General features: G+C 36.0%; 2 protein-coding genes across 2 annotated transcripts; one reads left to right on the top strand and one right to left on the bottom strand.

Moving 5' to 3' along the window:
• Positions 1–904: 904 nt before the first annotated feature.
• LOC149256952 (uncharacterized) lies at positions 905–13,048 on the top strand. The gene is made up of 4 exons (XM_089368763.1): positions 905–1,082; positions 12,160–12,246; positions 12,340–12,432; positions 12,605–13,048. Exons 1-4 carry the CDS (start codon positions 1,044–1,046, stop codon positions 12,896–12,898), a joined length of 513 nt encoding a protein of 170 aa, XP_089224889.1. The 5' UTR covers positions 905–1,043; the 3' UTR covers positions 12,899–13,048.
• A 6,043-nt stretch (positions 13,049–19,091) lies between these two features.
• On the bottom strand, positions 19,092–23,291 carry LOC149256951 (uncharacterized). The gene is made up of 3 exons (XM_089417708.1): positions 22,472–23,291; positions 22,178–22,363; positions 19,092–19,354 (listed from the first exon to the last, which is right to left on the bottom strand). Exons 1-3 carry the CDS (start codon positions 23,289–23,291, stop codon positions 19,092–19,094), a joined length of 1,269 nt encoding a protein of 422 aa, XP_089273834.1.
• Between the last annotated feature and the right edge of the window lie 4,200 nt (positions 23,292–27,491).

Here is a 27,491-nt window from a genome sequence, read left to right as displayed (position 1 = left end):
ATCGCATCCGCCATATCTCAACTTTTGAAGCCTTGTCACTTTGAAACCTCCGATTGCAATACGTGTTGCAGACTCGACTGCTCCATCATAGCACACCTTAATATAATATCACAGTTGCCATGTCACGCCTTTCATATCACAAGTTTTAAAGACGTGTGTCTGGTCATGGACATTAAAAGTTGCAATGGTTATGGTGTAAATAATTAAATTGAATGGATATGGTGTAAATAAAGTCGCAAGTTAGAGGCTTCGGAAGTTTGGTCATGGACAATAAAACAAAAACGCCACTCGCGAGATCCCAATATGCAACGTGGCAGTTTTATGGGGTCGACCTCTTTATTACTATTTACATATATATGCCGGCTTTTATTATATTTATGCTTTAAACCTTTAAAATTTATTTGGAAAAGGTTTTAATCACCATTTTTCTTAAAAGACTTTTTAGGATGTTCTAATATATCCTTTCGCATTGAGGCTTTAGAATTAAACCTAAAATTTATCGCTCTTTTTAATTAATTTTTTTTTGATCTTAAAACTAATATTTCCTCTCAATTTTTTTTTTATAATTATATCCTAAATTTTAAAATAATAACCCTTCTCTATTAATTCTTTTATTAATTATATAATAAAATTATTAATTCATACAACACATATTTAACATTTTACTAAAATATTACTTTTACTTACTTCCATATCCCACTACTTCTATGACGTTGCACAAACCTACTTCCATATCCCACTACTTCTATGACGTTGCACCGGTTTGTGCAAATGCTAGTTCTATATACGATGTAGGGTTTCAGGGTCGGCGACAACGCTCTTTAACTTTTTAAAACATTTATATCTTAAAATGGGTTGTTATATCGGATGTAGGGTTTCAAGTCCGCAGATATCCTTCTCCGAGGGGTTTCAGGAGGGCCTCTTACGCCGCGCGCCCTTTTCAGGTAGACGCATTTGCAAATATTTGCATTGTGCTATTTTTCTTTCCAGGCGGCGGATTGACTTGATCGGTGCACGGACAAAGGTGCATTTTTGGATAACCGATGCGGCTGGTTCAGATCCTCATATGCAATCGGATAGAGGTGAGTCTAAGCCTTGATTTCTTTTGTCCCTCTCAACCCATATTCTCTTATCACGATGTCTTTTTTGTTTTGTATTTCCGCTTCACATTTTCCAGAAGAGGTGCTGCTTATATTTGCTTTCACAGACTCACAGCAGGCATATTTTTTCAATCTGTGTTTTTTTTGGCGCATTTATTGGCTTACATATCGATTGATATTGATATATTTTCCCTCAATTTTTCTAATCTTTTATTTCATCCGAGTGTAAAGAGATACATTCTGTAAATGCTTTAAGCTTCGAGAAATATCAGAACGAAAATATACATTCTTTGCTAAGCCTGAAGAAGGCATTGATATTGATTGAAGGGTCCTGTAACTTCTCTAAAATTCAGAATTCTTCTTTTGAGGCACTTGGATCATCTTCAGAATACTGACTGTCATAAGAATCCCCATTCGAGGATGCAGAAATATGTTCGTGTAAGATATGACAATCCTTGATTTCACTTCATAACCTTGAACCCTCAGCCAACTGTAGTCCTTCCTTCCTCAAGGTGTCTGCTTCACCATTTAATTCTTTGTAGACATGTTTAAAGCACTCTGAAATAAAAACAGACAGAACGTTTGATTTCATCTTCTACTACTGCCATTCATCCAATTAATTACTAACAACTGATGAATTTAGTAACACTTGTTTAACAGATTCTTCTCCTACAGGAAAGTAGCACAGTCTGAATTTAAAGGCTAATCGAAACTGTAATATGAATGTCGTTTGAGCCTATAAACGGACACAGTTAGAAAACATGCACAGAACATGTAGATCACTGTCGAGAACCCCTGTTAATGCTATTCCATTATCATTGAATAAAAAGCTGCATCACTAACATATCTCAGTGCAAAATGCACTGCCCCCTTCCAAGTATTAGAACTAGTGTTTTGTGGCAACCTGATGAACTTGCCTAGGCTGCACCATGTACTGAAAGTGTTGACTGCAAAATAAATGTTAGGCCTTGTGTTAACTAAGTACATGAGGAAACCTATCAATTCCCTGTATACAGATGTTCATCAAATCTGAATTAGAATCAGCAAAGTACAATGGATTTACTACCACAGGGGAGTAGCCATGGGTTTGCAGTACATCATTTGAAATCTCATCAAAATTTCAATTGCATACACTGGAGTAGCCATGGGTTTGCAGTCCATCATTTGAAATCTTCTAAGAATTTCAATTACATACTTTTTCTGTCCAAGGAACACTTCACCTGCACTTTGCTACACCCCTAGAGCCAGCAAGTAGTGCTTCAAGTCATGACAAATTCTCTTGCCAATTTTGCCCTGCACCAGTTTGTGGATTCCTTTTAACTTCCTGTGAGTGTAAGATTGTCTACATATGGGACTAAAACAAGCAGATTAGAATGATCTACCAAATTGTAAAAATTAGAATCTGCATCTGTCTCAGTGAAACCCAAATCTGAAAGTTACTCATCGATCTTGGAGTGCCATGCAAATGGTGCCTGTTTCAACTCATAAAGGGCCTACTTCAACTTGTAAACATGGGTCTCAAGCCTATTCACCTAAAAGCCTCTTGGTTGGTTTATTCATATAACTCCTTAATCAACCTATTAAGAAATGTTGTCTTTACATAAATTTGATATAAAATCCAATGGAAGATTGTTGTGAAAGACATAGTAAATCTGATAGAGGTATATTTAGTAACAAGAGCAAAAGTCTCCTCATAGTCAACTCCTTTTTAATGGGAGAACCGTCCAGCCACAAACCGAGCTTTGCAGTTTTATATGCTGCTATCTGGTGCATGCTTAACCATGCATGATTGTTGTAAGAAAAACTAGAGTCAAATACTGACTTCTCCACTAGTCTAGGCACTATCTCCTACCCATCATTCTTTAGGAGGAGATGTATTCCTCCATCATGGCATTTTGCAGTACTTGCTTCCTTACTGCCGTTACTAGAAGTTTTTGTTTCAATAATGAAAGATATCAGTGCAACATAACTAGGGAACTTTTTAGGAGGGTGGCTTATTTGAAGGGAAGTAGTTGGAGCACCAACTTACTCTGTTGCCTCTTTTAATGTCTAGATTAGCCATCTAGGCTTTCTAGCTGAAATTGAAGGTAAAGAGGCACCCCTTGCACTTCCAAAAGCTTGCTGATCTAAGTATGCGTTTCATGATCTTTTTGATTTCTGCAGATCTGTTTTTGGGATACCAAGCTCTTCTGCCTCCATGGTCACTATTGGAGGTTCTTGAGACTTAGAGGACCATGCATTTTCTTCAAACTTGGTATCTCTGCTCACAACTACTTTATGTTGAGATGGAATGTATATTCTATAAGCTTTTGAGGTTTCACTCTAACCTACAAAAATTCCCTTCAAACTAGAAGGTTCCAACTTGGTCCTTTTCCCATATGGAATATGAATGTAGATAGGACAACTGAAAAACTCAAAGATGTGTTACTTGAGGCTTCTGAATTCCTCCAGTCTTATCCTTCAAAATTCTGTGAGGATACCTATTCAAAATATAGACAATGATGAGACATGTTTATACACAGAGACACATGAGCAGAACTAGATCATGAATCAAGGCCCCAAACTACTGAGGGTTGTAGGGAACTATCAACATTTTCTTGATTCTTGATTTCATGCAAAAGGTATCAAACTCCTTTGGTTTTTGTGAATTAAGTCTAGGACTTCCTAGAAGAATCATCAATAAAATATTCATAGTAAATGTTACTTGATAAGGAAGTTGAAGAGATGGGCCCACATACATTTGAGTTGATTAGGTCAGAAACCCCTCTTGACCTATGTTTAATGCCAGGAAAACATCCTTTACATGCTGGCCAAGTGCACAACCTTTGCACACTCCTTTCTTCTCAGCCTTGAAGATTGGCAATGCCCACACCATGTTTTTCAAGATTGGCAACATTCACTAGTGCAAGTGACCTAGTCTCTTTTGTCAAAGCTCACACATGTTGTCACTATCATACCCTAAAGTTCTTATAGGATTCCCTTGCAATTTAGGATGAGGACTTGTTGATCTTCAAAGTTAGCCCTATATGTAGGATCTATCATCACTGAAATTGGAAAGAGATTTTTAGTTAAGCTAGGTACATACAAAACATCATTAACTTAGTAAGCTTAAGGATATCACTTGATGGATCCCACTCTTGCAACTGGATATGTGGCATCATCACCAAGTTCTACTAAAGGTACTCTTGTTAGAGGTTGTATGTTTGCAGGCTCCACTGTCCACATACCAGTCCACATCAGACATGATGTCAGATGACAGGCATGAGACCATTGAGAAGTGTATCTTGAGATTGGATGAAAGCTCATCCACTTGAGCTGATGCTTTTGTACTCTTTACAAGTTGCTTTCCCTTCCCCTTCTTTTGATGACATTGGAAGCGAAGTGCCCAAACATTTGACACTTTGAGGGACATGGAATCTGTAACAAACCCAGCCCCTAGATGTCCTTTGAGGGACGGGGTCTCAATTTTTTTTGCAAACCTTTAAGCTTGAATCAGGTTTCCTCTCATATCCTTTTGCGTTAAACGAAAGTATGATTTGGTTTCCATTAGATTTAGCAATCTTAATCTTCACCCCTGTAGATTTCTTATTAGTAATCTAATTTTTCACTTTTAATCTCATGTGCTGATAGGGCTTTCTTTGAACAAGTGCATGTACTAAGTTAGTCTATACCCAAAGTACATGCACTGAAATCATTATTACATAAACATTCCCAGCAGGTTGCATCCATTCAGCCAACATAAAACAAATAAATTATCACTTATAAATATTATGAAAACAGATAAAAATACTTAACTGAATATTAATTGCCTGCAACTGAAGAATGGTGAACCTTTTTTCCACCAACCATAGGCTTAGCTACATCCATCCATGTCCACGGCTGGCCACCCCCTAGCCAGGCCATGATACCACTGGGGAAACTTGGTTTTCTCGAGGAAATTGTTGGGTGTGAAGGCTACTCTCCTTCACATACAGTCAGATGGTAGAAACCCCTCTACCCACTGGGCCTGGGACTTACACGAATTCCACAGATGCCTTCTCAGCTGGATTTTATCAGCACAGGGGAGTCCTTTCATTGCTAGTGTAGTTCCTCAGCGCCCTCCCCTCACTGCTTGCTAACTCTCCGAGCTAGCATCAGATTCACAAGCCTTTTTGCCCAGGTCAGGTTCATGCTTTCCTGCCCCATTTCAGCACTCAAATTTGTATCTTAGCAGGCCCAAAAATCTAGTAATGAACCCAGCTCCAATTTGATACCCTTGGGCATGATTTTTAGCAGTCCAAATGAGTTTCATTTTTTGATGCCTGTGAACTTCCAGCTGTGCCCACTTGCGATTTTCACTCACTCCGCTCGTGGGCGCTCCCAGAACCTTGTAAACTTTCTTTCAGTACCTCCTATCTCCTCTGCACACTACCCACACATGGAATAATCATTTCCTCAACCCCCCACGTGCATCCCCCTTCCTTGGCCCAAGAAGACTCACAATTTTTCTTGCTTGTGGCAGATGGATTCATGGGTCAACTTGGGAAATAGAGGTGGGTACTTGCCATACCTTTTGTTGACAGTTCCTTCTATCCAACTACTTCTCATCCCTTCATAACTGTCAGTGGTTGGCTGCCCCACTACCCAGCTCTCCCTCAATAACTGATTTCTGGGAAGTAATTTCAAATTTAAATTTCTGGCAATTTGGCAGTATGGGACTTTTGGCAAAGGTCAATTACTTGGCAGGAAAGGTAACCTCCTAGTCCCCTCACCGGATTCCACTCGTAGTATCATGGCTAGTACTAGTGCTTCATTCTTTAATCAGTGGTTTGGTGAATATTCATTAACTAACAAAACATACGTACATCATTTATAAGTTGTCTGTTCTAGTTTTAAAAAAGTTGAGGAACATCCATGCTGTGATTCACGGTGAGATTGAGACATATTTACAAACTGGGGGGAAACAGGGTATTACAGAATCTAGAAGATACTTCATACTGTAAAATGGCATGGATCCTGGACAATTAACGATCTGGAGGTTGTCTGCTGTGAAATTGGGGCAAATAAACAAGCAAAATGAGTGCTTTATTTTGTTTTTTTTATGTGTCTTTTATAGGCAGATGGCTGAGTTTGAATTGCGAGAAGTGAGAGTCTGACTCACATTTGACCTGCAAGTATGAGTCATACTTGTAAGTCAATGCACAAATATGACATTGGGCCACAAGACAGACTTGGAGAAATTGAATTTGGCTTGGTTTCCTCAAAGAGAAGAGTCAAACTCAGCAGTCCAATTGGACTTGGAAAAATCTGGAAATGCTAGTGAAATGGCAAATTGTCCAAGTAGGCTGCTGCAGGTCTCAGTTGAAACCAGGACAGATGCTGATTTCTCCAAGTCTGTGCATTCTGCTTGGTTTACCGCATATGATATCGAATATACCCAATAAAATAACTATAAACTTGGAAAAAAGAAAAAGAAGAAAAAGACATCTGTTGGAAGACTTTCAATCTAGTATACAAGAGATCTCCTATTTAGAAGAACAACTCTATACTAATAATAATAATCTAATTTTAGATCTTATTTTAGGGTTACAGCCAAGACAGACATGAAATTGTGTATGAGACCCCCTTGTTTGTGTTACAAGTGACCTGCCTCTGCGCAGCAATTTGACTGCTAAAATCTACAGAGGTGTGCATACTCTGCCCCCCTCTGGATTTGATCCTGCTTTGTGGTTTACATAAAGATGATAATGAATCCTTGATTTCACTGTTTGACCATGAGCTACCTGTCAAATTTTAGAGTTTTATTTGACTTCCTGTAGCTTACTGAGGGCCAATATACAGCCCAACAAATCCAAGGAAGCTACCCAACAGCTCTTTAAACCCATTGCTTAGTACAAAGATTTTCTTAATTATCGAGAGGCCCTGTACAGGGTTGTACGCTCCAATGTGGGGGTATCTCTCGCTTGGGAGTGTGGTCACTGGATGGTTAAATGAATTAATCATTCTTGCTCGGCATTTCTTTAAATCATTGGTTTATTTTTCTTTCCTCTCATTGATTTTGGTGTCCTTTTAAGATTTCGGCTTCATCTCAAGTATTCTTGGTGAATGGTGTTTGAACCAGTGCGTGTGGCATTGTGTAGTTCTTTGTATTCTTGCCACCGGATGAAACTGACCCTTGTATGTGTGAACCTTTGTCCATCTATTGTATGCTAATGAGTGGCATTGGAATGGATTAGAATTCGGTTATGAACAGAGAGAACTTGGGATTGTAATTATCTTCAAGCCAATAATTGGTCATTGAGTTGATCTACTCTTGCATTCTATCTTGCATTCTAGCCTTCCATTATAGATCTATCCAACAACAGGCAACTAGAGGTAGTTTATTACTGTATCCTTATATTAGTCTTGCAATTACTTAAAGGGATTGTGGTAGATTGTAAATTTTTTGGAAACTCGTGTCGGTGAAATGGATAGACTATAAGCCTGTCATTTATGGTATCAGAGCCCAAGTTCGAATATACTTGGTTGGACCTGTAGGTAAGCACCTGCAATGACTATAGAAGAAGTGGATAGGAATTGTTGCTAGGGCTATGGAGAAGCAGAGCACTGACAATGATAGGGGTCCTCATGAAGAAGTTGAAGAAGAAAGTCCTAGGGATAGGTTGGATCGGCTAAAGTAGAACATTGCCATGCTAATGTTGATGGTAACACAACTGTTGGCAGGAAAGGGTATGGAAACAATTTAGAGTATTGTTAGGGAAATAAGCTCGGTGTAGTTATTTGATCCTCACCTAAATCTGTTTTAAATCTGATACAGTGAGAGTTATTGAGATAGAGAACACGTATGGCTTCCCTTTTTTGGGGGGTACCTTGACTAGCTCCATCAAAGTAATCCCCATGTTCCAGATTTGTCCATAGGAGCACGAATCAACTTTTTCTGTGTTGGGGTTGATGAAAAAGCTTTGAAGTTTGAGAAGATTGACTGACCTTGGAAGGCACATTGAAAGAGTTATATACCTGTCTTCAAAGATTTCAACATTTCTATCTTTCTAGATTCCCAATGATACTATTAGAGGAAGGCCTTTGAGGACTGAGTTTTGCTACCACTTTTTAGAGCACTCTTCAGCATAACCTCCTTGTCCACAGTCCTTTATCCTTGTCAAACCATCCAGATTTCCTTTATTAAGGACAGAATATCAGTAAGTGGTCTATGTTCTTTTCAACTCTTTTACACATGATACATTTGCTTGGACTTGATCCATTTCTTCTCTTAAGAACTTCCTATGTGGATGCTCTATTTAAGATTGCCAACTGCATGTAAATAATGAACTTTTGAAAGGTTCTTGTCCAGATGCGCTTCCACCATGAGAGTGTGCATTCTGGTCTGTCCAGGGTACACGATTCTTATCCTAACTTTGGAGTGTAAATCCCCAAGGCTGGATTTTAGACCAGACATGTTCATCATCAAAGTCTTTTATATAGGCATGGCACACTTTTGATTTGTTTATAAATCCTTTTGATTGAATATTTTCTTGGCCTTTGAGTCGTCTCTCTGTTCAGCGCTATTCCAATCCTGCTGGCAAATGGAGGAGTTTCCTGGTCCAGCTGCCTGGTCTAGATTGAAGAGAGTTTATCACTGCTTTTGGAAGCTTGTACTCAGCTCCACTGCTTATCCATGGGTCTATACTGATCTTCGCCTTAACCTCATTGCAAACCTTCCATGCCAGCAATCTGCCTATTAAAGAGAATGTTATAGTCAGTACTTTCAATAATATGGATGCATTGTTGATTGACTTGTTTGGGTTTCCAATCCAGTCTTCTGCTGAATTGGGCTCAATATATCTCTGAATGTGAATCTGATTCCAGAGGTCCTCTTTTGATATTAGTCTCCACATACACTTGGCTTTTAGGGCTTTCCCGAAGGAATGATATTCGATATGTAATGCATGTGGGCTTTTTTGTATACCTTTGTTTTCTTAGCAAAATATAGTCTTATATTATAAAAAACAGATCAAGTACTGTAATTGCTTTCTCTTTGCATCCATGCTAGAAGAGCCAACATATCAGATTGGGCATCATATTTGGAATGTCTCATGTCATTCTAAGGACAAAATCCACAACAGTGATAAGATTCAATGTTTGCTTTTATTTTTATTGTGCTCTTTCCAGCTTTGTGGCTGGAATGTGTTGTAGGTCCTATTGAATCTGTATTGAGTTCAACCTGATTGTACAATGTATTTTTCTAACTTTCTACAAACGTGTTGTTTATATCTAGTATAAGCAGATGGGGGATAGACTCATGGAGTACTAGGCTTGTGCAGTTACATCCTGTAATTAATCTATTAAGATTGGTTCTGGTCTCCTTAAGTCCATATCCAGATGGGTCATGAGGGGAATGCAGAAGTTGATTTTGTATTCTTATCGGCACTGGGTCATAGATCCCACGATCCTTCATTTAATGTCTAGTTTTTGTCAATAATTAGGTTCTGTTCTTTAGATACTCCAATCTTTAGTTTTAACTTTTAATGTTTAGTGTTCTTTTATGGTGATTATTTTTTAGTATTTAGATCCTGTAATGATCCTTCTACTATGATTGGTTCTTTTTAAATTCTTTTCTAAATCCTTTTCTAAATCCTTGATGTCAAAGGAACACAATTTCGTTATCGAGTCAGGCAAGTCTTTGTTCATTGGAATTAAAAACATTTTACGGAAATGAGAGTGCTACCAGGAAAAAATTTAGATAATACAGTTCTGTAGTTTGATGCTACAACAAATTTTGTTTGTGCTGTCACTGCCTTGTTTGGTTATTGGTATCAATTCTACTTTGGTACTGCATTTAGATACTTCAAGCTACATCATTTCCACATAAGATTGATAGGAATTCGACTATGTAGTGATTATAAAAAACACTGCTGTTTATCTATCCTATTTTAGTACTACCACACGACTTGCAATTGTGCTAAACATAAAATACGAAATAGTTAAAATTTTGATCCATTTTTTGCTTTTGTAAGAAAACAATAGTTTATTTTAACCAGTGTTCCATGAGGATGTGTCCCCTATGGTGGGGTGCACGTATCCACGCTTCCCACACACCTAGGATGGGAAGATGCTCAGGGACACGTTTCCCCACGCCCCCTTTTAGGGAGACACAGGGAGACGCAGGGGGAAACGTTTCCCTACTGTGGGGATGTGTTTCCCCAAAAGGGGTGCTTCTGGGCAGCTCCCCTAAAAAAGGGCTAGGTGCTCCCCCTTAATTTTGCTTGAAACAATAATTTATGAGTGGGAAAGCTCAACATTCAACCCTAGGGCCCTATTAATTGACTTAGGATGTTTGAGAGTGGTTCTGACCTCATTTTATTTCATATGGAGAAAGTAAATTTCAGATTCCACTCAAAATGCATCAGACATAACAATTTTTAGGATTTCAGGAATGAGCGAATTGCGATGTTTCCATTGGGCTCTATTATATATAAGGGTTTGGAACTACCATTTAATCAAGAGCACCAAGCCCAAAAGCACCCCTTTTGAGGGGGGCCATGTTCTGCTTAATTTTTTTTCTAGTAACTGTTGTAATATAGAAATTAAAAAAAATTATAAAACAACCATAAAAAAAAATTAAAATTAAAAAGAACAACACATAACAAATATCAAAACCTAAACTAATTTGCAATCTCTAACTCACTCATTCGAGTTACCAAGCTTATGTCTACTCAGCTTGCTGCGCAACACTATTTGACTTACTAGTTAACTGTTGCACCTCCTCCTCCATGGCACTCCTAAAATGCTCATTGGCCATTTTTAATCGTCAGTTTTAACTTTCGAGTCTTGACTTTAGATATGGATGACCTTAGACTGATTCTTTGACTTTCACTCTTTACTTTTTTTGAGTTTGAGTTATATCAATTTACTATTCCAATCTTCAGCCTTAAGTATCTACTATAGTCTATTTTGGTTAGTACTAATTAGATTCTAGAATCACGAATTTAAATTTTAAATCAATTTAGAATCTAGAATGATGAATGATGAATTTAATTTTTAAATCAATTTAGATTCTAGAATGTTGAATAATGAATGATGAATATGGATCAATCTAGTTCATTATTGAATCTCGTGGTGTATGAATGAATGATGTATGTATTAGTATGAATGATGAGTATGGATCAGTGTATTTCATTATTTAATTCAATCATGTACGGATCAATGTATTTATGCTTTCATTATTGAATATATATATATATTAAAAAAATTATATACCCCCATATCCCCCTGCCCCCTAATTTTACCTAAAATTTGAGGGTACTCTCACACGCCCCCCCTGTGCATCACCCCAGACATGCATCTCCCTATCCCGGAGTCTTGGTGGAACATTAGTTTTAACTTGCCAACATAGAAGGGTTGAAAATATAGTATGACTTCATATTGAAATATGACCATGCCCTTCAAATTTGATGCCAGGTTGAAGAAGTATTTTAGGAAAAGTATTTTGAAGTGTGTTCTAGTGTTTGCCTTTTAGAAAATGTTAATCTTTTTTCAAGCTTTCTTTTCAGTTCTTATAACTGATTTGTTTGTTTTACTTTAGTGGTTTATTTATAATAGTTAAAAAGGCTTACGAGATTTAATGGAAACCTTTTATACCCACACCAGATATGCCAAAAAGACCTTAGACGTGTGAATGCCAATTTTGATGCACCGTTCATATTGTGCAGTTGTGATGTTTTTTGTTAACGATTGTGCTGAATAGCTTTGTGTCGAATGATGCACGTACCTTCAAGACAATTTATACCACATACGGGAATCACATGAGATGGATCTAGATTTGAAGATAGAATTCTTCAAACATGTTAACTAATGCATTCAACTATCCAATGTTCTTAGGTAGCGGTCTTGTAAGATTTCTTCTGACAATATCTGGTAACAAGAGTATTATTGTAATAATTAAAATGTTATAAATAAGATATATGAAATAAAAATTCAGGTATTGAATTTTTCATTAAACATTATTTAGAATGTATTAATACTTATAAGTATCTTAGACATGTATTTGTGTGAAAATAAATTGAATTGGTTTATGTTTAAGGACAAGGCATCCAAGGCGAGGTTAACCAAGACAAAAGTCACTCATCGTAGTGGCCAGAAAGGTTTAAAAGCACTGATAACAACCTTTGTAAGTATATTAAACATGTGATATTTTTTTAATAAATTTTGTACTAGAAGAAAGTCATTGTTATCTAATTTCTCCCTATTTACTGATTGATAGGAACTAAAATATGGAAGACCTCCAAATCATTTGGCAAAGGAGGTGCTGCAGCAAAAGAGATGGGTTGAATTTGTTGTTTGGATGGACTCTATGGTATGTAATCTTAGTTGGATTTCCAATATACTTTTAAACCATATTTTCATTTTATTTTTTAGTACTATTAGATATTATATCTTACCTCATTTTATGGTTAACATTGTATAACAAAAACATGTGTTGTGTTATGTAATTAATACTAACATGTAATATTGATTTTTTTTGTCAGAATGCTATAGGTAATGATTGCCAAGACGATGATCCAAATTATGTTCAACATATATCAGGAGATGATGAGGATGAGGATGAGGATGATGGTGGTGAAGGACCTGAGATGATGATGATAGTTGCGGTGTTGGTGATGATGTGGATCAGAGTAATGAGGATGGTCAAGATGATCATGAGGATGATCTTGGTGGTGGTAGCTAGGCATGCACATGCATTGTTTTTTATGAAGAAATTATTGTGTAGAATGACATTGTTATGTTTAGATGGGTGTTGTGAATTTACCCTATATCAATGAGACATTTTGATTTTGTAATCATACGATGAGTTTGATTTATGTATGTTGTTAATTTATCGTAGAATAACGATATTCATGAAATATTTTGATTTGTTAATCATATTTGAATTTTACTTGTTTTGATTAAAAATAATAGTGATTTTATTAGTATTATGTTGCTATTTTATACATGTTTTGAAAATTGTTAATGACACATTGTTATTTTTTTGGATGGATGTTGTCAATTTCTCTTAAATTTCTTTACAAATGATTTTGAATTGTGATATCTGCTTTAATGATATTTAGAAACTATCATATATTTCACTATGAATCTATAAAGGGGGTCATATATGTAAAGAAAAATATACTCTATATAATAAGTCAAATGCGGATGTAACCATGGATGCAAAATTGAAAGTAAAATTGGATGTTAAACTAGGAATTAATACAAAATGCAAACAATTGACATACAAAGTGTTTTAAATTAGAAGTGAAACATTGTGCAATAGTTGACACAAAGAAGGGAACAAAACATGGCATACAAAAGGATATCAAATTGGGCAAAAACAAGGACACATAAATGGGCACCAAATTAGATGCAAAAAAAGACAACAACTAGATGTAAAATAAGATGCAAAGTTGAGCGTTAAAAAGAAGCAAAAAACGTTACAAATTAATATGCCAAATGATGATGCAAATAATGGTGTAAATTTGGGATGCAAACTTGGGTGCAAAAAAGGAAAAAAAAAGATGTAAGAAAAGACATAAAACAAGATGCAAAATGGGGCTGAAAAAAGATGAAACCAAGGATGCCATATTGGATGTAAAAAATGATTCCTAATCACATGCAAATTTAGGCTCGAACTCAGACACAAAATTATATGCAAATGTGGACACAAAATGAGGCAAAATAATATGCAAATTTGGATGGTGAAAACGATGTAAAACTAGACACCAAAAAAATGCAAAATTGGATGAAAAAGTCTGTGTAAATAATGGTGCAACATTGGACACAAGTAGACACAAAAAAATGGTGCAAAAAGGGGCATAAAATAGCTTAAAATTGGATGCAAAACTTGGTGCAAAAACAAATACAAAAGTAGACGTAAAAAATGGCTCTAAATTGAATGTACCATTAGACACAAAATAAGATGCAAAGGTGGACACAAAACATGACTCAACATAAGATGCAAATATAAATGCAAATTTGGATGCTCAAAATGATGTAACGTTAGATGCAAGAGATGGTGTTAAAAATGATGCAAAATTGGATGAAACAAATGACGCAAAATATGGTGCAAAATGAGATGGGAAAAATGGAGACAAATCAAACGTAAATGTGGATGTAAAAAATGGTCCAAAAAAAGATGCAAAAATGGGCACAAAAATGGATGCAAAATTTGGTGCTAAATCAAATTCAACACATGGTGCAAAGATAGGCACCAAAGCTGGTGCAAAAATAGAAGCAAAAACTAGTGTAAGACTAGATACAAAACCTGGCGTAAGACTAGATGCAAAAACTGACACAAAATGGATGCATAAAAAGACGTTAAATTGGATTCAAAATACAGTGTAAACTTGATGCAAATGATGGTGCAAAAATGGAAGCAAAGAATGACACAAAATAGGAAGCAAAAGAGAATGAAAAATAGATGCAAAAAATGACACAAAACTAGAAGCAAAACCTATCATAAAATAAGATGCAAATCTTGGTTCAAAAGTTGATGCAAAAAATGATGCATAGTTTGGTGTAAAAAATGATGCAAAATCTAGCGTGAAAAAGGATGCAAAATCAGGTGCAAAAAAGGACGCTTTAAAAATTGTACAATAGAGCCAGATTTAGCGCCAGGTTGCTCATCACAATTACAAAAAAAATGCACTAAAATCTGGCGCTAAATCTGGCGCAAATCGTTGGTTTTGTTGTAGTGATGCTTGGTACTCCAGGATCGATAGCTATATCACCGGTTTGGGCTTCACCAAAAGAGAAGCAGATGTAAACCTCTATCATATTTTAGTAGAAGGTAAATTGTTGATTATTTTTTTATATGTTCCTGACTTGATCCTAACTGGTGATGAGCAGTTGATCAGATCTTGCAAGGGGTACCTTGCAAGAGAGTTCAAGATGAAGGAAATGGGTCTCATTCTCTACTTCCTTGGATTGTAAGTATTTAAAGGTGACAGGGAATTGTTTGTCTCTTAGGGAAGGTATGCCAACGAGATACTTCAGAGGTTTTGCATGGACATGTGCAAACCCATGGAGACTCCTCTAACGGCCAACTAGAGGAAAGAGGACTCACTTTAGGTGAGGAAGTAGATGCAACTGTTTATTGTAAGTTGGTGGGTTCACTCATGTATCTCTTGAAAACCTGACCAAACATGTGTTATGCAGTCAAACAACCGAAACAAGCTATGGTTAGGGAAACCAAATTGATTTGGAGGGCAGTTAATCATGTTCTATGGTACCTCAGAGGCACTGCTTAGTTTGGAATTTGTTACAAATGGATATAGGGAGTGAAGCTGTGTGGATTCACTGACATAGATTGGGTAGGAAGTCCATTAGTCCAAAGAGTACATTAGGCATAATTTTTAGTGTTGGGTCTGCAACAATTTCTTGGTACAATAGGAAGAAAAGATCAGTTGCACTCAATTCAGCAAAAGCAAAATACATGGCTGCAAGTCAAGCAACATGTGAGGCAATCTAAATGAGAAAGATACATGTTGGCTTTGTGTGCAAAGGTGGATTATGTTGTTGCAGTACATTCAGAAAAGGAACATGATGCATATATTTTGACAAAGGCCTTGTCAAGAGGGAAGTTCGAGTTCCACAGGTGCGAGATAGGGGTGGTTGATAGTCCCTTTCTTGCTGAGATGGAGTGTTGAAAATGCAACAAGAAAATCTAGTTTTGACTTTGCCTTGGTCAAACTAGATTAAAATTCAAATTTCTATTTCAACAAAAATTTTGGAGGTATTTAACTAAGGTGACATGGCACTTGCCACTTATTTAACTCAGTTAATTCGAGTTGGGGAAGCTTGAGTTCAGTTTAGCATGATTTATTGCTGATTTGTAGCAATTTATTTAAGTCAATTTGAGTTATTGTCTGTTTAACTAGTTTTAACTGTTAGATGAACTAGTGGAGGTCAAGTTGTGGAAGTGGAACTTCAACCACACTCAGTGATCAAACAGTTAATTGATCAATCAACCCAAATAATTTTTGCAATAGAGAATTCGAGTTACCGAGTTGAGAAGGAGATTCCAAGGCAGTGTACTATCAATTGTAGCATATTCCAATGTGTACATGTGGTGCATGCAGTTAGATGAAGACCTAAGGTAATTGCGCAATTCCATGGTGTGAAATTCCTAAAAAATAGGGGCAATTTCCCAAGGGAACAACACAAGGAAATATGAGCTTGGAGGGCTTGAAAATTGGCTAAGTGTTGGCCAGAGTCAATGAGTTAAGTAGAGGGATAGACTATACACTTGCAGGGTGTGCCCAAGCTTGAGCAAGCATATGTATTTCTTCTTCATTCTCCGATTAATGCAAATTATATAGATAATTAAGGGTTTTGAACAATTGTTTTCCCCTAGATAAATCTCTATGCATGTGTGATGTTTCCTTTTGCATGTCTATGATTCTTGTTCTAGATGGTGAATTAACTTCCACAGATCAGTAAAGTAGCTTCAAATCATGTTTAGTAAATTTCATGAGTAATATTGAATATACACGTTAATTTCTACATATTGTTACCCATCGCTTTAGTTGCATGTAGATCATGACAATCTAGATAATGGTATCTGCATAAGATTTCATGTCTCTAATGATACAACATTAAAAAAACTCTTAAATGATTCCCAATTTTGATACGATTGTACCTTTTACACTTCACGAGATTCAAACCCCAAACCACAGAAGGATTTTCGATTGGGAGTTAGTTCATTCTTTGTTTTGAAGCGAAGGAATTACAAATTTGGAATAATTTACAATGAAGAAACAGTGAAATTAAGAGATTCCCATCTAGTTGCTATCATGGCTTTAATTTGAATCGTACTACAAGGATGGAACAACACTACTATAGTTAGAGCCATGTGTTTTTAAGAGACATGCTATAATTTCAATTCTTGTGCACAAAGTTGATTGCATGATTTTGTGCCATGCCAAATTTGAACTATTAACATGCAATTGTAAATAAAAATATAAACATTTCAATTTAATTATAGTGGCCCTTTGCAACTAATTTTTGCAGCTACACACACCAACAACTTTTCATTGGTGCAATCCTTCTAACATCGCCTCAAGGCTCAAGGCTCAATTTCACTGCTAGGAAGCTTTCTTCGCAAGTCCTTTGTGCCACGACCTCCACATGTTTCACTTCTACATCTTTTAGCTCATTCAACTTCAACGCCCTTTGTAGTGCATGCATGCCACTGCCTTATCTGAAACCAAAGCCGACTCCAATGCTGCCTTTTCCACAAAAATTAAGAAAAAACTTAACTATTACTACACCTTCCACACCAACATTGCTACAACCATTTCATTTGATGATCTACCCATACTAGCCTCCTCATTGCGACTAACATTATCTTGCAAGACATTGCCACAAAACCAAGATCCATTCTCGATCTATCAGTGTTGTGATCTCTACCTCTCTACCATAAGTTGCCACTACCAAATTCCCTTCCTATAACAAATTTATTCAATATTCAAGCCACTCAGGTCGACTTATACGTCCTCGCTGTTAAATCTAGCAAGAGCATGCATATGAAAGCATAAACAAAACTAATGAACAAAAATAAGAGAAGTCTGATTCTCAATCCATGAGCTAAACTCCCATTGGAATCTCATATCTTCATAGGAGCAATGAAAACATTATTATATAGCCCACATAATTCTAATTTCATTATCCATTATCTGACTAATCTACTGCCCCTAATAATTTGCTGAATGATTACTAACTACATCTATAAATTTTCTGCCTTAATTCTGATAACTCAGAACGCAAAATTTGCTGGCTAATTTGTCAGCAATTACATAGCTTTATTTTAAGCATTATCCTCAACACTCCCCCTTAATGCTTAATGAAGTGATTCCAAGCATATCCCTTAAGTATTTGAACTTCCCTTTAGGTAGTGCTTTGGTAAATATATCTGCAAGTTGTTCATTTGTTGTACAAAACTTTATTTGAATTTCTCCTTTTGCCACATAGTCTCTTATGAAATGATATTTGATATCAATGTGTTTGGTGCGATTATGAAACACTGGATTTTTAGTTATGGCAATGGTAGACAAGTTATCACAGTAAATAGTTGTGGCATATTTTGGTTCTTATTTTAGATCTATCAATACTTTCTTCAACCAAATTGCTTCACATGTTGCTGTTGCTGCTGCAATATACTTTGCCTCTGTAGAAGAAAATTAAATAGTTGGTTGCTTCTTTGAACACCATAATACTGCACCTGATCCAACATTGAATACATAACCCGAAGTGCTTTTTCTATCATCAAAAGTTCCAGCCCAGTCACTCTCTGTATAACCAACCAGCCCAAAATTATTTGATGAAGTATACCAAATTCCATAATTTCTTGTTCCACAGACATACCTCAAAATTATTTTTGCTGCTCCAAAATGAATCTTACTCGGAATTTTCATGAATCTCGAAATCAAGCCTACTGCATGCATAATATCAGGCCTAGTGGTAGTAAGATACAAAATACTTCCTACCAGACTCCTATAAGATTAAGCATCTACCTTTTCAACTCCATCTTCTACATAATTTTTTTTCATTTGTATTCATGGGTGTGATCATGGGTTTACAATTTCAAATTTTCCATTTTTTAAGAAGATTTGAAACATATTTTTCTTGTGAAATAAAAATTCCATCATTCATCTATGTCACTTTTATGCCAAGAAAATAATGGAGCAAACCCAAATCAGTCATTTCAAATTCAGTCATCATAGCCTCCCTGAACTCTTCCACTAACAAATGACTTGAAGATGTGTATATCAAGTCATATACATATAAGCACACAATTATTATATCATTACCATTTGACTTGATATATAATGTGTGTTCATTTTCGCTTCTATTAAACCCCTTTTTCAAAAAATAAGTGTCAATTCTGCTGTACCATGCTCTTGGAGCTTGTTTAAGCCCATAAAGAGCCTTTTTCAGTTTGTAGATTTTGTATTCATTTTCTGCTTCTTCATATCCTTGGGGCTATTGAACATATACATCTTCTTTCAACTCACCATTTAGAAAGGCTGATTTAACATCAAATTGATAAACTAACCAATTATATTGTGTTGCCAATGCCAAAACAGTTCTAATTGTATCAAATCTTGCAAAAGGAGCATATGTTTCATTGTAGTCAATACCTGATTGTTGAGCATATCCATTTGCTACTAACATTTCTTTGTGCCTTTGTATTGATCCATCAGCTGAATACTTGGTTTTATACAACCATTTTGTTAAGAAATTTACTGCATAACATAAATAAATACTGAGAGGAATAAATATAAAATTAACTAGCAATAACCATAAACACATAAACACACATGTTTATCCGGGAAAACCCCAAATCCGGGGAAAAACCCAATCATAATGAAATTTCATTATCCTTGGCCAAAACCCAGGCCAATCCGGCCTGTGAGCCTTCACCGCTCACCTCCAGGCCTTTTTATTACAATGAAGTCCTTCCAGCCTTTATAGGCTCCATTACATATAATACCACGGGCATAATACCATGGGTGCACAATACCATGTGCCCCAAAACCATCACTGTTTACCCTCGTCAACTTTTGACTCTATCCCGAGTCAAGTTTACCTAACAATTCCCCCCTTAAACTTGACTTGGGGTTCCTTGACTAACTCCAGCCAAACCTGCTAAGTGAGCCAATCTCGCTCACTCTAGCTCTTACCCCCCTCAGAGTTTTTACCTGGGGTATTGTTAACTCACATCCCCCCTATCACCTAGGTCTAACCCAGACATTACTGGTGATCACCAAGGGGTACACATGCCTTACCAGGTCTTACAGTAGTATGCCCATTTACATGCAATAATTTTGACTTCATTAATTTTTTTTTTCTTTGCTGCTGTGATTCTGATCCATCCTCTCTCAATTTGATTTTCTCAAAAACTTCTATCAAACCGCTCCAACTGCGAGCTTGATGAGAACCTCGTAGATTCCAGCACCAGTGGCCTCACGTAGCAGAAAACGAATAATTTTTGAAGCTGCATGAACCCTGAACAATTCGTCAGAATGTTCCAAACCAGTAAATATCGTAAATGCACTACGATCCCTGGCAGTTACGGCACTATCTTCCGCACATTCTCCTCAAGGTTCTTCCACGTACGATTGTTCCACCATTATTTTCCAGACCCAGATTTGGAAAAACGCTGCATTGATATCATCAAGCACTATAAACCCCTGGCATCAAAGAATCCCTTTGAAGCCAATAAATATAAAATTAACCAGCAATAACCATAAACACATAAACACACATGTTTATCCGGGAAAACCCCAAATCCGAGGAAAAACCCAATCATAATGAAATTTCATTATCCTTGGCCAAAACCCAGGCCAATCCGGCCAGTGAGCCTTCACCGCTCACCTCCAGGCCTTTTTATTACAATGAAGTCCTTCCAGCCTTTTATAGGCTCCATTACATATAATACCTCGGGCATAATACCATGGGTGCACAATACCATGTGCCCCAAAACCATCACTGTTTACCCTCGTCAACTTTTGACTCTATCCCGAGTCAAGTTTACCTAACACATTTCACCCCAATGACTTCTTTTTTAGTAGGAGGATCCATAAGCTCCCATGTTGCATTCTTTTTAATTGTTGCCATCTCTTCATCCATTGCTTTGCACCAAACTAACTCTTCTACTACATCTTCAAAACATCTCGGTTCTTCTTCAATATGAGACATCAAAGCAAAATTAGTATAACCATAAATTTCATTTAAATATTTTGTCCTTTTTGGAGGAGGACTTGGACTTGATACATGACTTGAAGTAGTAGAAGATGATGGAGTGGATCTGGCCTCTGAAGTATTTTGATTACTGGATGGATTTGCAGAAACAAAAGATTCATCTTCTTGTACAACAATACTTGGAGTTTGTTGTTGCACACAATGATTCCACTGCCATTCTTCTTTCTCATCAAATAACACATCACGACTAATCATTAATTTTTCAGTTTGTGGATTGTACAATCTATAACCTTTAGTTTCCTCACAATATCCAATAAAATGCATTTCACACATTTTAACATCAAGCTTTCTTCTCTTTTCAGTAGGAACATGCGCATAGGCAATGCAACCAAAGACTCTTAAATGAGAAATATTGGGTTTTCTTCCACACCATGCTTCATAAGGGGTAATATTTTGCACACTTATTGTTGGGCATCTATTAAGGAGATAAACAGATGTAGCTACAACTTCAACCCAAAAAATGTTTGGAAGGTTTTTACCTTTCATCATGCTCCTAGCCATCTCAACAATTGTTCTATTCTTACATTTAACAATGCCATTTTGTTGGGGAGTATAACTAGTTGTCAATTGCCTTTGAATTCCATTAATTTTACAATAAGAATCAAACTTATTAGAAGTGAATTCTCCCCCTCTATTTGTGCGTAATGTTTTTAGACAATAACCACTTTGCTTTTCCACAAGAGCTTTAAATTGTTGAAATATGACAAATGCATTAGATTTTTCTTTAATGAAATATACCCATGTTCTTCTACTAAAATCATCCACAAAAATAATGAAATACTTATTTTTGTTGAGAGACAAGGTTTGCATAGGACCACATATATCTGCATGCACTAGTTCCAATGGTTTACCTGCTCTCCATGATTTTCCTATTGGAAATGAATCTCTATGTTGCTTACCAAGAATACATCCTTCAGAGACTTTATCAGTAGAACCAATAAGTGGTAACCTTTTGACCATTTGCTTGTTATATAACAATTTCAAGCCTTTCATATTCAAATGTCCATACCTTATGTGCTGTAGCTAGGAACTATCATCATAAGCAACATTTAATGTTGTACTTGCTTCACAAGGGAGATTGAAAGCAAAAATTATGTTTTGCAGCATATTAGTCTTAGCAATAATTTTACTGTGATCATTTTTATCATAGATTATGCATTTCTTGTCCTTGAAAACAATTAAATATCCCTTTTCAAGGAGCTGCCCCACACTCAACAAATTATGTACTAGACTAGGAACATATAAAAAACCATTAATGTGCTTTGGTTTTCTTTGTTTTGTCTTCACAACAATTGTTCCCTTACCTTTAGCTTCCATTGGCTTGTCATCTCCCAATAGTGCATCAGATTTTGTGGATTCATCTATATCTACAAATCCATCTTTGTTTCCTATCACGTGATTGCTGCAACCACTATCCATAAGCCACACCTCTTTGGAAACATTATTAGTTGAATCAAAAGCCAAGAATAAAGTGCCAACCTCTTCTTTTTCTTCAGAAAAATTAACTTGTTGTGTTTGTTTTTTCCAACAATTTCTTTCATAATGGCCAAATATTTTACAATAAAAACACTGAACTTGGGATTTATTAAATCTTTTACCTCCATCACTGTCATCATTACCTCTTCCTTTGTTGTATGTAGAAAAAAATCTTCCTCGACCTTTGCCTCCTCTGTATGTTTGTCCTCTTCCTCTTCCTCTTCCAAAAATGTTCTGGCTTTCCTCATGAGAGGAACCACTTTTGTCTTTGAAAATATTTCCTCTTGCTTGAAAAGCTTGCTCAATAGATTTTTCAGAAGATCTATTGACTATTTGCTCATGATATTGAAGAGACCCCATTAGCTCATTCACAGAAAACTGAGTTAGATTCTTAGATTCCTCAATAGAAACAAAAACTCCATCAAATTTTGCAGGCAAACTTCTTGAAATCTTCTCAACAATTTTTTGATCTCTTAAATCTTCTCCATAAGACCTAATTTCATTCACTATACCCATAACACTAGTGAGAAAATCTTGAATAAATTCAGAGTTTTGCATGCACAAGGTTTCAAATTCTCTTCTTAATGACTGCAACTTAACAATTTTCACCTTATCGCTTCCTTGATATGCCTGCTGCAAAGCATCCCATGCCTCCTTTGATTTTCTTACTCCAACTAGTCTCGAAAAAATAGAATCATGCACTGCTTGCTGGATTAGGAAGAGAGCCTTTGAATCTTTCTTACGATTTTCCTTTAGCTGGTTTCTTTGGTCTCGAGTCCAGCAGGCAAGTGTGTGAGGATTTGGTTTTGTATATCCATTCTCTACGAAATCCCACAAATCTTCTGAGAGAAACAATGTTTTCATCTGAATTCTCCAAAAACCAAAGTTCTCACCTTTAAACATTGGTATTTGTGGTTGAGAAATATTCATATTTTTGGCCATTGCTACTAACTGCTGATCACTCCAACCAATAACTTGAATCTGCACAGGCTTCACAAAATTATGAAAACTCTTGCAAATGGCTTTCACAAACTTTTGAAACCTCCTACCAACAACAAACACTTTACATATAAATAAACTCTCTTAACCTATAGCTTTGATACCATGCTAAATCTAGTAAGAGCATGCATATGAAAACATAAACAAAACTAATGAACAAAAATAAGAGAAGTCTGATTCTCAATCCATGAACTAAACTCTCATTGGAATCTCATATCTTCATAGGATCAATGAATACATTATTATATAGCCCACATATTTCTAATTTCATTATCCATTATCTGACTAATCTACTGTCCCTAATAATTTTCTAAATGATTACTGACTACATCTATAAATTTTCTGCCCTAATTCTAATAACTCAGAACACAAAATTTGCTGGGTAATTTGTCAACAATTACATAGCTTTATTTTAAGCATTATCCTCAACACTCGCATGGTTTAACTCATCTTTAGCATATACCATACAACTTCATGCAAAATAGTGCCATTCTCTCAACAACCGGTAGACCTCCAGTGCGGCTTTAACACAACATGTGCTTCAACTCAACTTTCATAGGTCACTCCAACATAGTTTAACATGGCTCTTTAGTAAGTGATACATCTTCGCAGCTCCATAGCCTTGGATTAGCACTTGATGTCATCTCAAACCCTAGAGCCCTCATGTGTGATGGTCCCATCCATCCATGTACATATCTTTTCAACCTTTTGCTTCTTCACAAACACCTCCATCTATAACTAGGCTGCCTTTTTTTCACAGTGCACACCTCTTACCATTATGTCGACATTGCTCCTTAGCTCAACATCCCCAATTCCCCATCCATTGCACTGCATTAGCATTGGGAACCTTTGTGCACAAACTCCTCTATGACTTCTATTCTCCTTCTTGACTTTCATGATTGGTTGTGCTCCACTCATCGCTAACTTCTCTAGCCCTTTTCACCATTGTTTTGCAACAAATTCTCATCACCCTGAGATTATCTCGATTGCTAATTCACCAAATATTCGACCATGAGACAGACCTGGGTGTGGTCAAAAAATTTGCCACACCCATGTCGGTTTGATTGTCGAATATTCATTGAATCAACAACCGAGATAAGGATGCCCATTCTCATCATATCATCATAGCATTATTCCTTACACTAGATCGCCACATTGACTTCTTCCATATACCACTCTACAAACCATAGTATCACTTATCTTAGGCATGTTGTTATCACCTTCAGCTCTTCATCTAGATCTCTCCATCCATTATGGGCTCTCACTACTCTAGTTCTGACACCAGATGTTGAGATCACAGAGCATGAAGAGAGATGGTGATGTCTAAAGACACCATTGCTGTGTTCTCAGTGGCCACTGAGATGAATACCATGGGAAAAAACCATGGATATTCATATACCTAGAGCCATCATACCACCAATATCTTGACGGAATCAAGTTTAGTAGATAACATAATGAGTTATATTTTCTTTCTATTATATATCACTAATGTAAAATGTATAACTAATTTTAAAATTATAAATGCAATTATGATTTTAAAATTATTAATAACTCTTAATGTGAAATATAAAAAAAAAAAAATACACCAATGCAAGCCTTTGATTTTTAAACAAAAATAAATTAATGTGGAATTGATTTCAAATCTCACATTATTAATTAATATGAATACAAATGACTAAAACTATGTAACACTCTTCTTAGTGGAGGAAAGAAAACTCAATAACCATAATAATTCTTGTAATACAATTAATCCTTTGGCACTTAAATCCCGAAGTCGTTTAGTAGGCAAACGATGAAAGATCATAAAAATGTAGAATATGTTAGATTGTAGGTATTAATCTGGTTCATGTGCAAACAACATACTCATATAATTTGAATTCTTAGAAATAGTTCATGGAAATTTAGATTCAAGCAAAGAAAAGAACTAATAGGTTAAAGGGATAAATGCAATGAGGTTATTGTTTATTAAGTCAAAAGATTCATTCTACAGTTTAGTATGAAGGAATGTGTAAGTTTGTCAATCTGTCCATGCCCTTTTGAAATAAAAATAAAAAATAAAAATCATGTTTTAAATAGAAAAATAATATAATTAAAAAAAAAGAGTATGTTATAAAATAATTAGAAGTCAAAAAATGTGTGATGTTTAAATCTTATACTTTTCAAAAATATTTTAGCTATAGATTCAAATAAGTTATTTGAAGATCTATGTTGACTATTTTATGTCGATATAAACTTCATATATATCTATATATAGAAAAAAGAAAATTAAGTTTTTATGGTTAAAATTTTTATTTGGTCTTATATATACTCTATTTAGCATTCAAAAATACAATTTTAACAATGAAAATTAGCACATTTTACTTTGCACTCTAAAAATGTTTGCATGTGAAGAAATTTGATTTATCTAGACTTCTATTAGATCCATACTTAAAATGCATCTATACAGGTTCATAGAAAAATACAATGAAATCACTAAATTTATTCATAGATCAGAGTAATATAAAAACAACTTAGTTTCTTCAAAATATTTCCAAAACAAAATTATAGAAAATTCACCCAACACATATACACATATCAAAACAATCTTATATATATATATATATATAACTTAAAATGGATCTATACTGGTTCATAAAAAAATACAATGAAATCACTAAATTTATTCATAGATCAAAGTAATATAAAAACAACTTTGTTTCTTCGAAATATTTCCAAAACAAAATTATAGAAAATTCACCCAACACATATACACATGTCAAAGCAATCTTTATATATATATATATATATATAACACTTACAAACATCATGGTTTAAAAGATTCGAGTGACCACAAAATTTTGCAGCATTCCCACCTCTACAAAGTCTGAAACTGTATTTATAACGGAGTCCTTGGCATACAGAATAGAGTTCCAAAAATAAAGAGAGTTTTCCCAGAATTCAGATCATAACTTTATACAACTAACACTACCAGCCGATCGCATCAAAACTATCTTAAAGAAAGCAAGAAAATAACTAACCAGGCATGCCCAGAGCTTTCGAATTTGTCCAGATGTGTCCACTGCAAATGTCTTCGTTAAATCCCATGCTATGCAGATCGAGCTCTCATTTTTTCTTCTTTTCTTTTTTTACTGAAAATGGAGGAGCCACAATTTGACTAAAGAACAACCAATTTCGGAGCTTTGCAGGATTGAATTTGTTCGCTGCTCACACACAGAAAGATTTTCTGACTTTAGTTCGTACATCTGCCAATTTGATCTTCTTTCCAGACTTTCGGGATATCAATCACACCTGCAAAACAAAAACAAGTTATTGAAAACTATTTCATAATTAAACTAATTCAAATTGGCAAAGCTAACGGACCGTTCAAGAGATCCGATGGCTATTTGTTTTAACTAATTTTGCGTTAGAAGATTCGAATCCAATTCATTTTTATGGGGTTGCGAATCCGCAAGGATCAAGTGGTGGTATTAAACATGGTCATAATATCACGTTTTACAATCCACGTAATAAACGAAATCTAGAATTGGACTATGTCTTTGAAAACCCCATATAATATTGCAAGCCTTAGTGTAAGGCCTCCGAGCTGCAGAGCGCCCTGCGCATCGTGCACGAAGGCGAGTCGGGCGCGCGGGCGGGCAGAGTGCGACGGGGCTGCGGTTGTGCGACGAGTTTACGATAGAAATGCGACATAAAAATGCGATGAAAGGGAGCATGCGAAAAATGGCTAAGTGTCATTTCCTCACGTGTACGCATATGTTATGAAACAATACGAAGGTTTATATGCGTTGAGTGTTGAACATAAAACACGCTCCAAGCCGACATGTAAAAGAATCATACGACAATGGATTGTGTGGGTCGGCCATGTGTTGGCACCCCCACGTAACATCACATGTATGCGTATATATACATGAGCTTGGGAGCTCATTTGAACACAAGCTCTTCGCTCATACATCCTCGCAAGAAGGAAAGGAGTACGCAGTCTTTAGTAGGGAAATGCGCACATCTCATGCGCATTAGACTTAGGAGATTACGCAGAAAGTCTTGGTGGATGGTGGACATGTGTGCCACGAATTGAGTGGGTTTTTGGATACGGTTTCGTGCAGGATTTGGCAGGAAGGTTGGGTGGCTCGGGTGAGCACTTCC

Source organism: Pinus tabuliformis, chromosome 6 (genome assembly GCF_031772625.1).
Source record: "Pinus tabuliformis cultivar Carrire ecotype Pingquan chromosome 6, CPIR1, whole genome shotgun sequence".
Lineage (NCBI taxonomy): Eukaryota > Viridiplantae > Streptophyta > Pinopsida > Pinales > Pinaceae > Pinus > Pinus tabuliformis.
Note: the sequence above shows the minus strand (reverse complement) of the source record. Positions and strands in the feature narration are given on the sequence as shown.

Excerpts from the sequence above, each read along its gene's own strand:
- LOC149256952 (XM_089368763.1), top strand. The coding sequence starts at position 1,044 with ATGCGGCTGGTTCAGATCCTCATATGCAATCGGATAGAG. Across the intron at positions 1,083-12,159 it reads TCATATGCAATCGGATAGAG|GACAAGGCATCCAAGGCGAG; the intron begins GTGAGTCTAAGC and ends TTTATGTTTAAG. Across the intron at positions 12,247-12,339 it reads AAGCACTGATAACAACCTTT|GAACTAAAATATGGAAGACC; the intron begins GTAAGTATATTA and ends ACTGATTGATAG.
- LOC149256951 (XM_089417708.1), bottom strand. The coding sequence starts at position 23,291 with ATGGCCAAAAATATGAATATTTCTCAACCACAAATACCAATGTTTAAA. Across the intron at positions 22,364-22,471 it reads TAATGATGACAGTGATGGAG|AAAAAGAAGAGGTTGGCACT; the intron begins GTAAAAGATTTA and ends ATTTTTCTGAAG. Across the intron at positions 19,355-22,177 it reads CAAGCCAATGGAAGCTAAAG|TAAATTTCTTAACAAAATGG; the intron begins GTAAGGGAACAA and ends TATGTTATGCAG.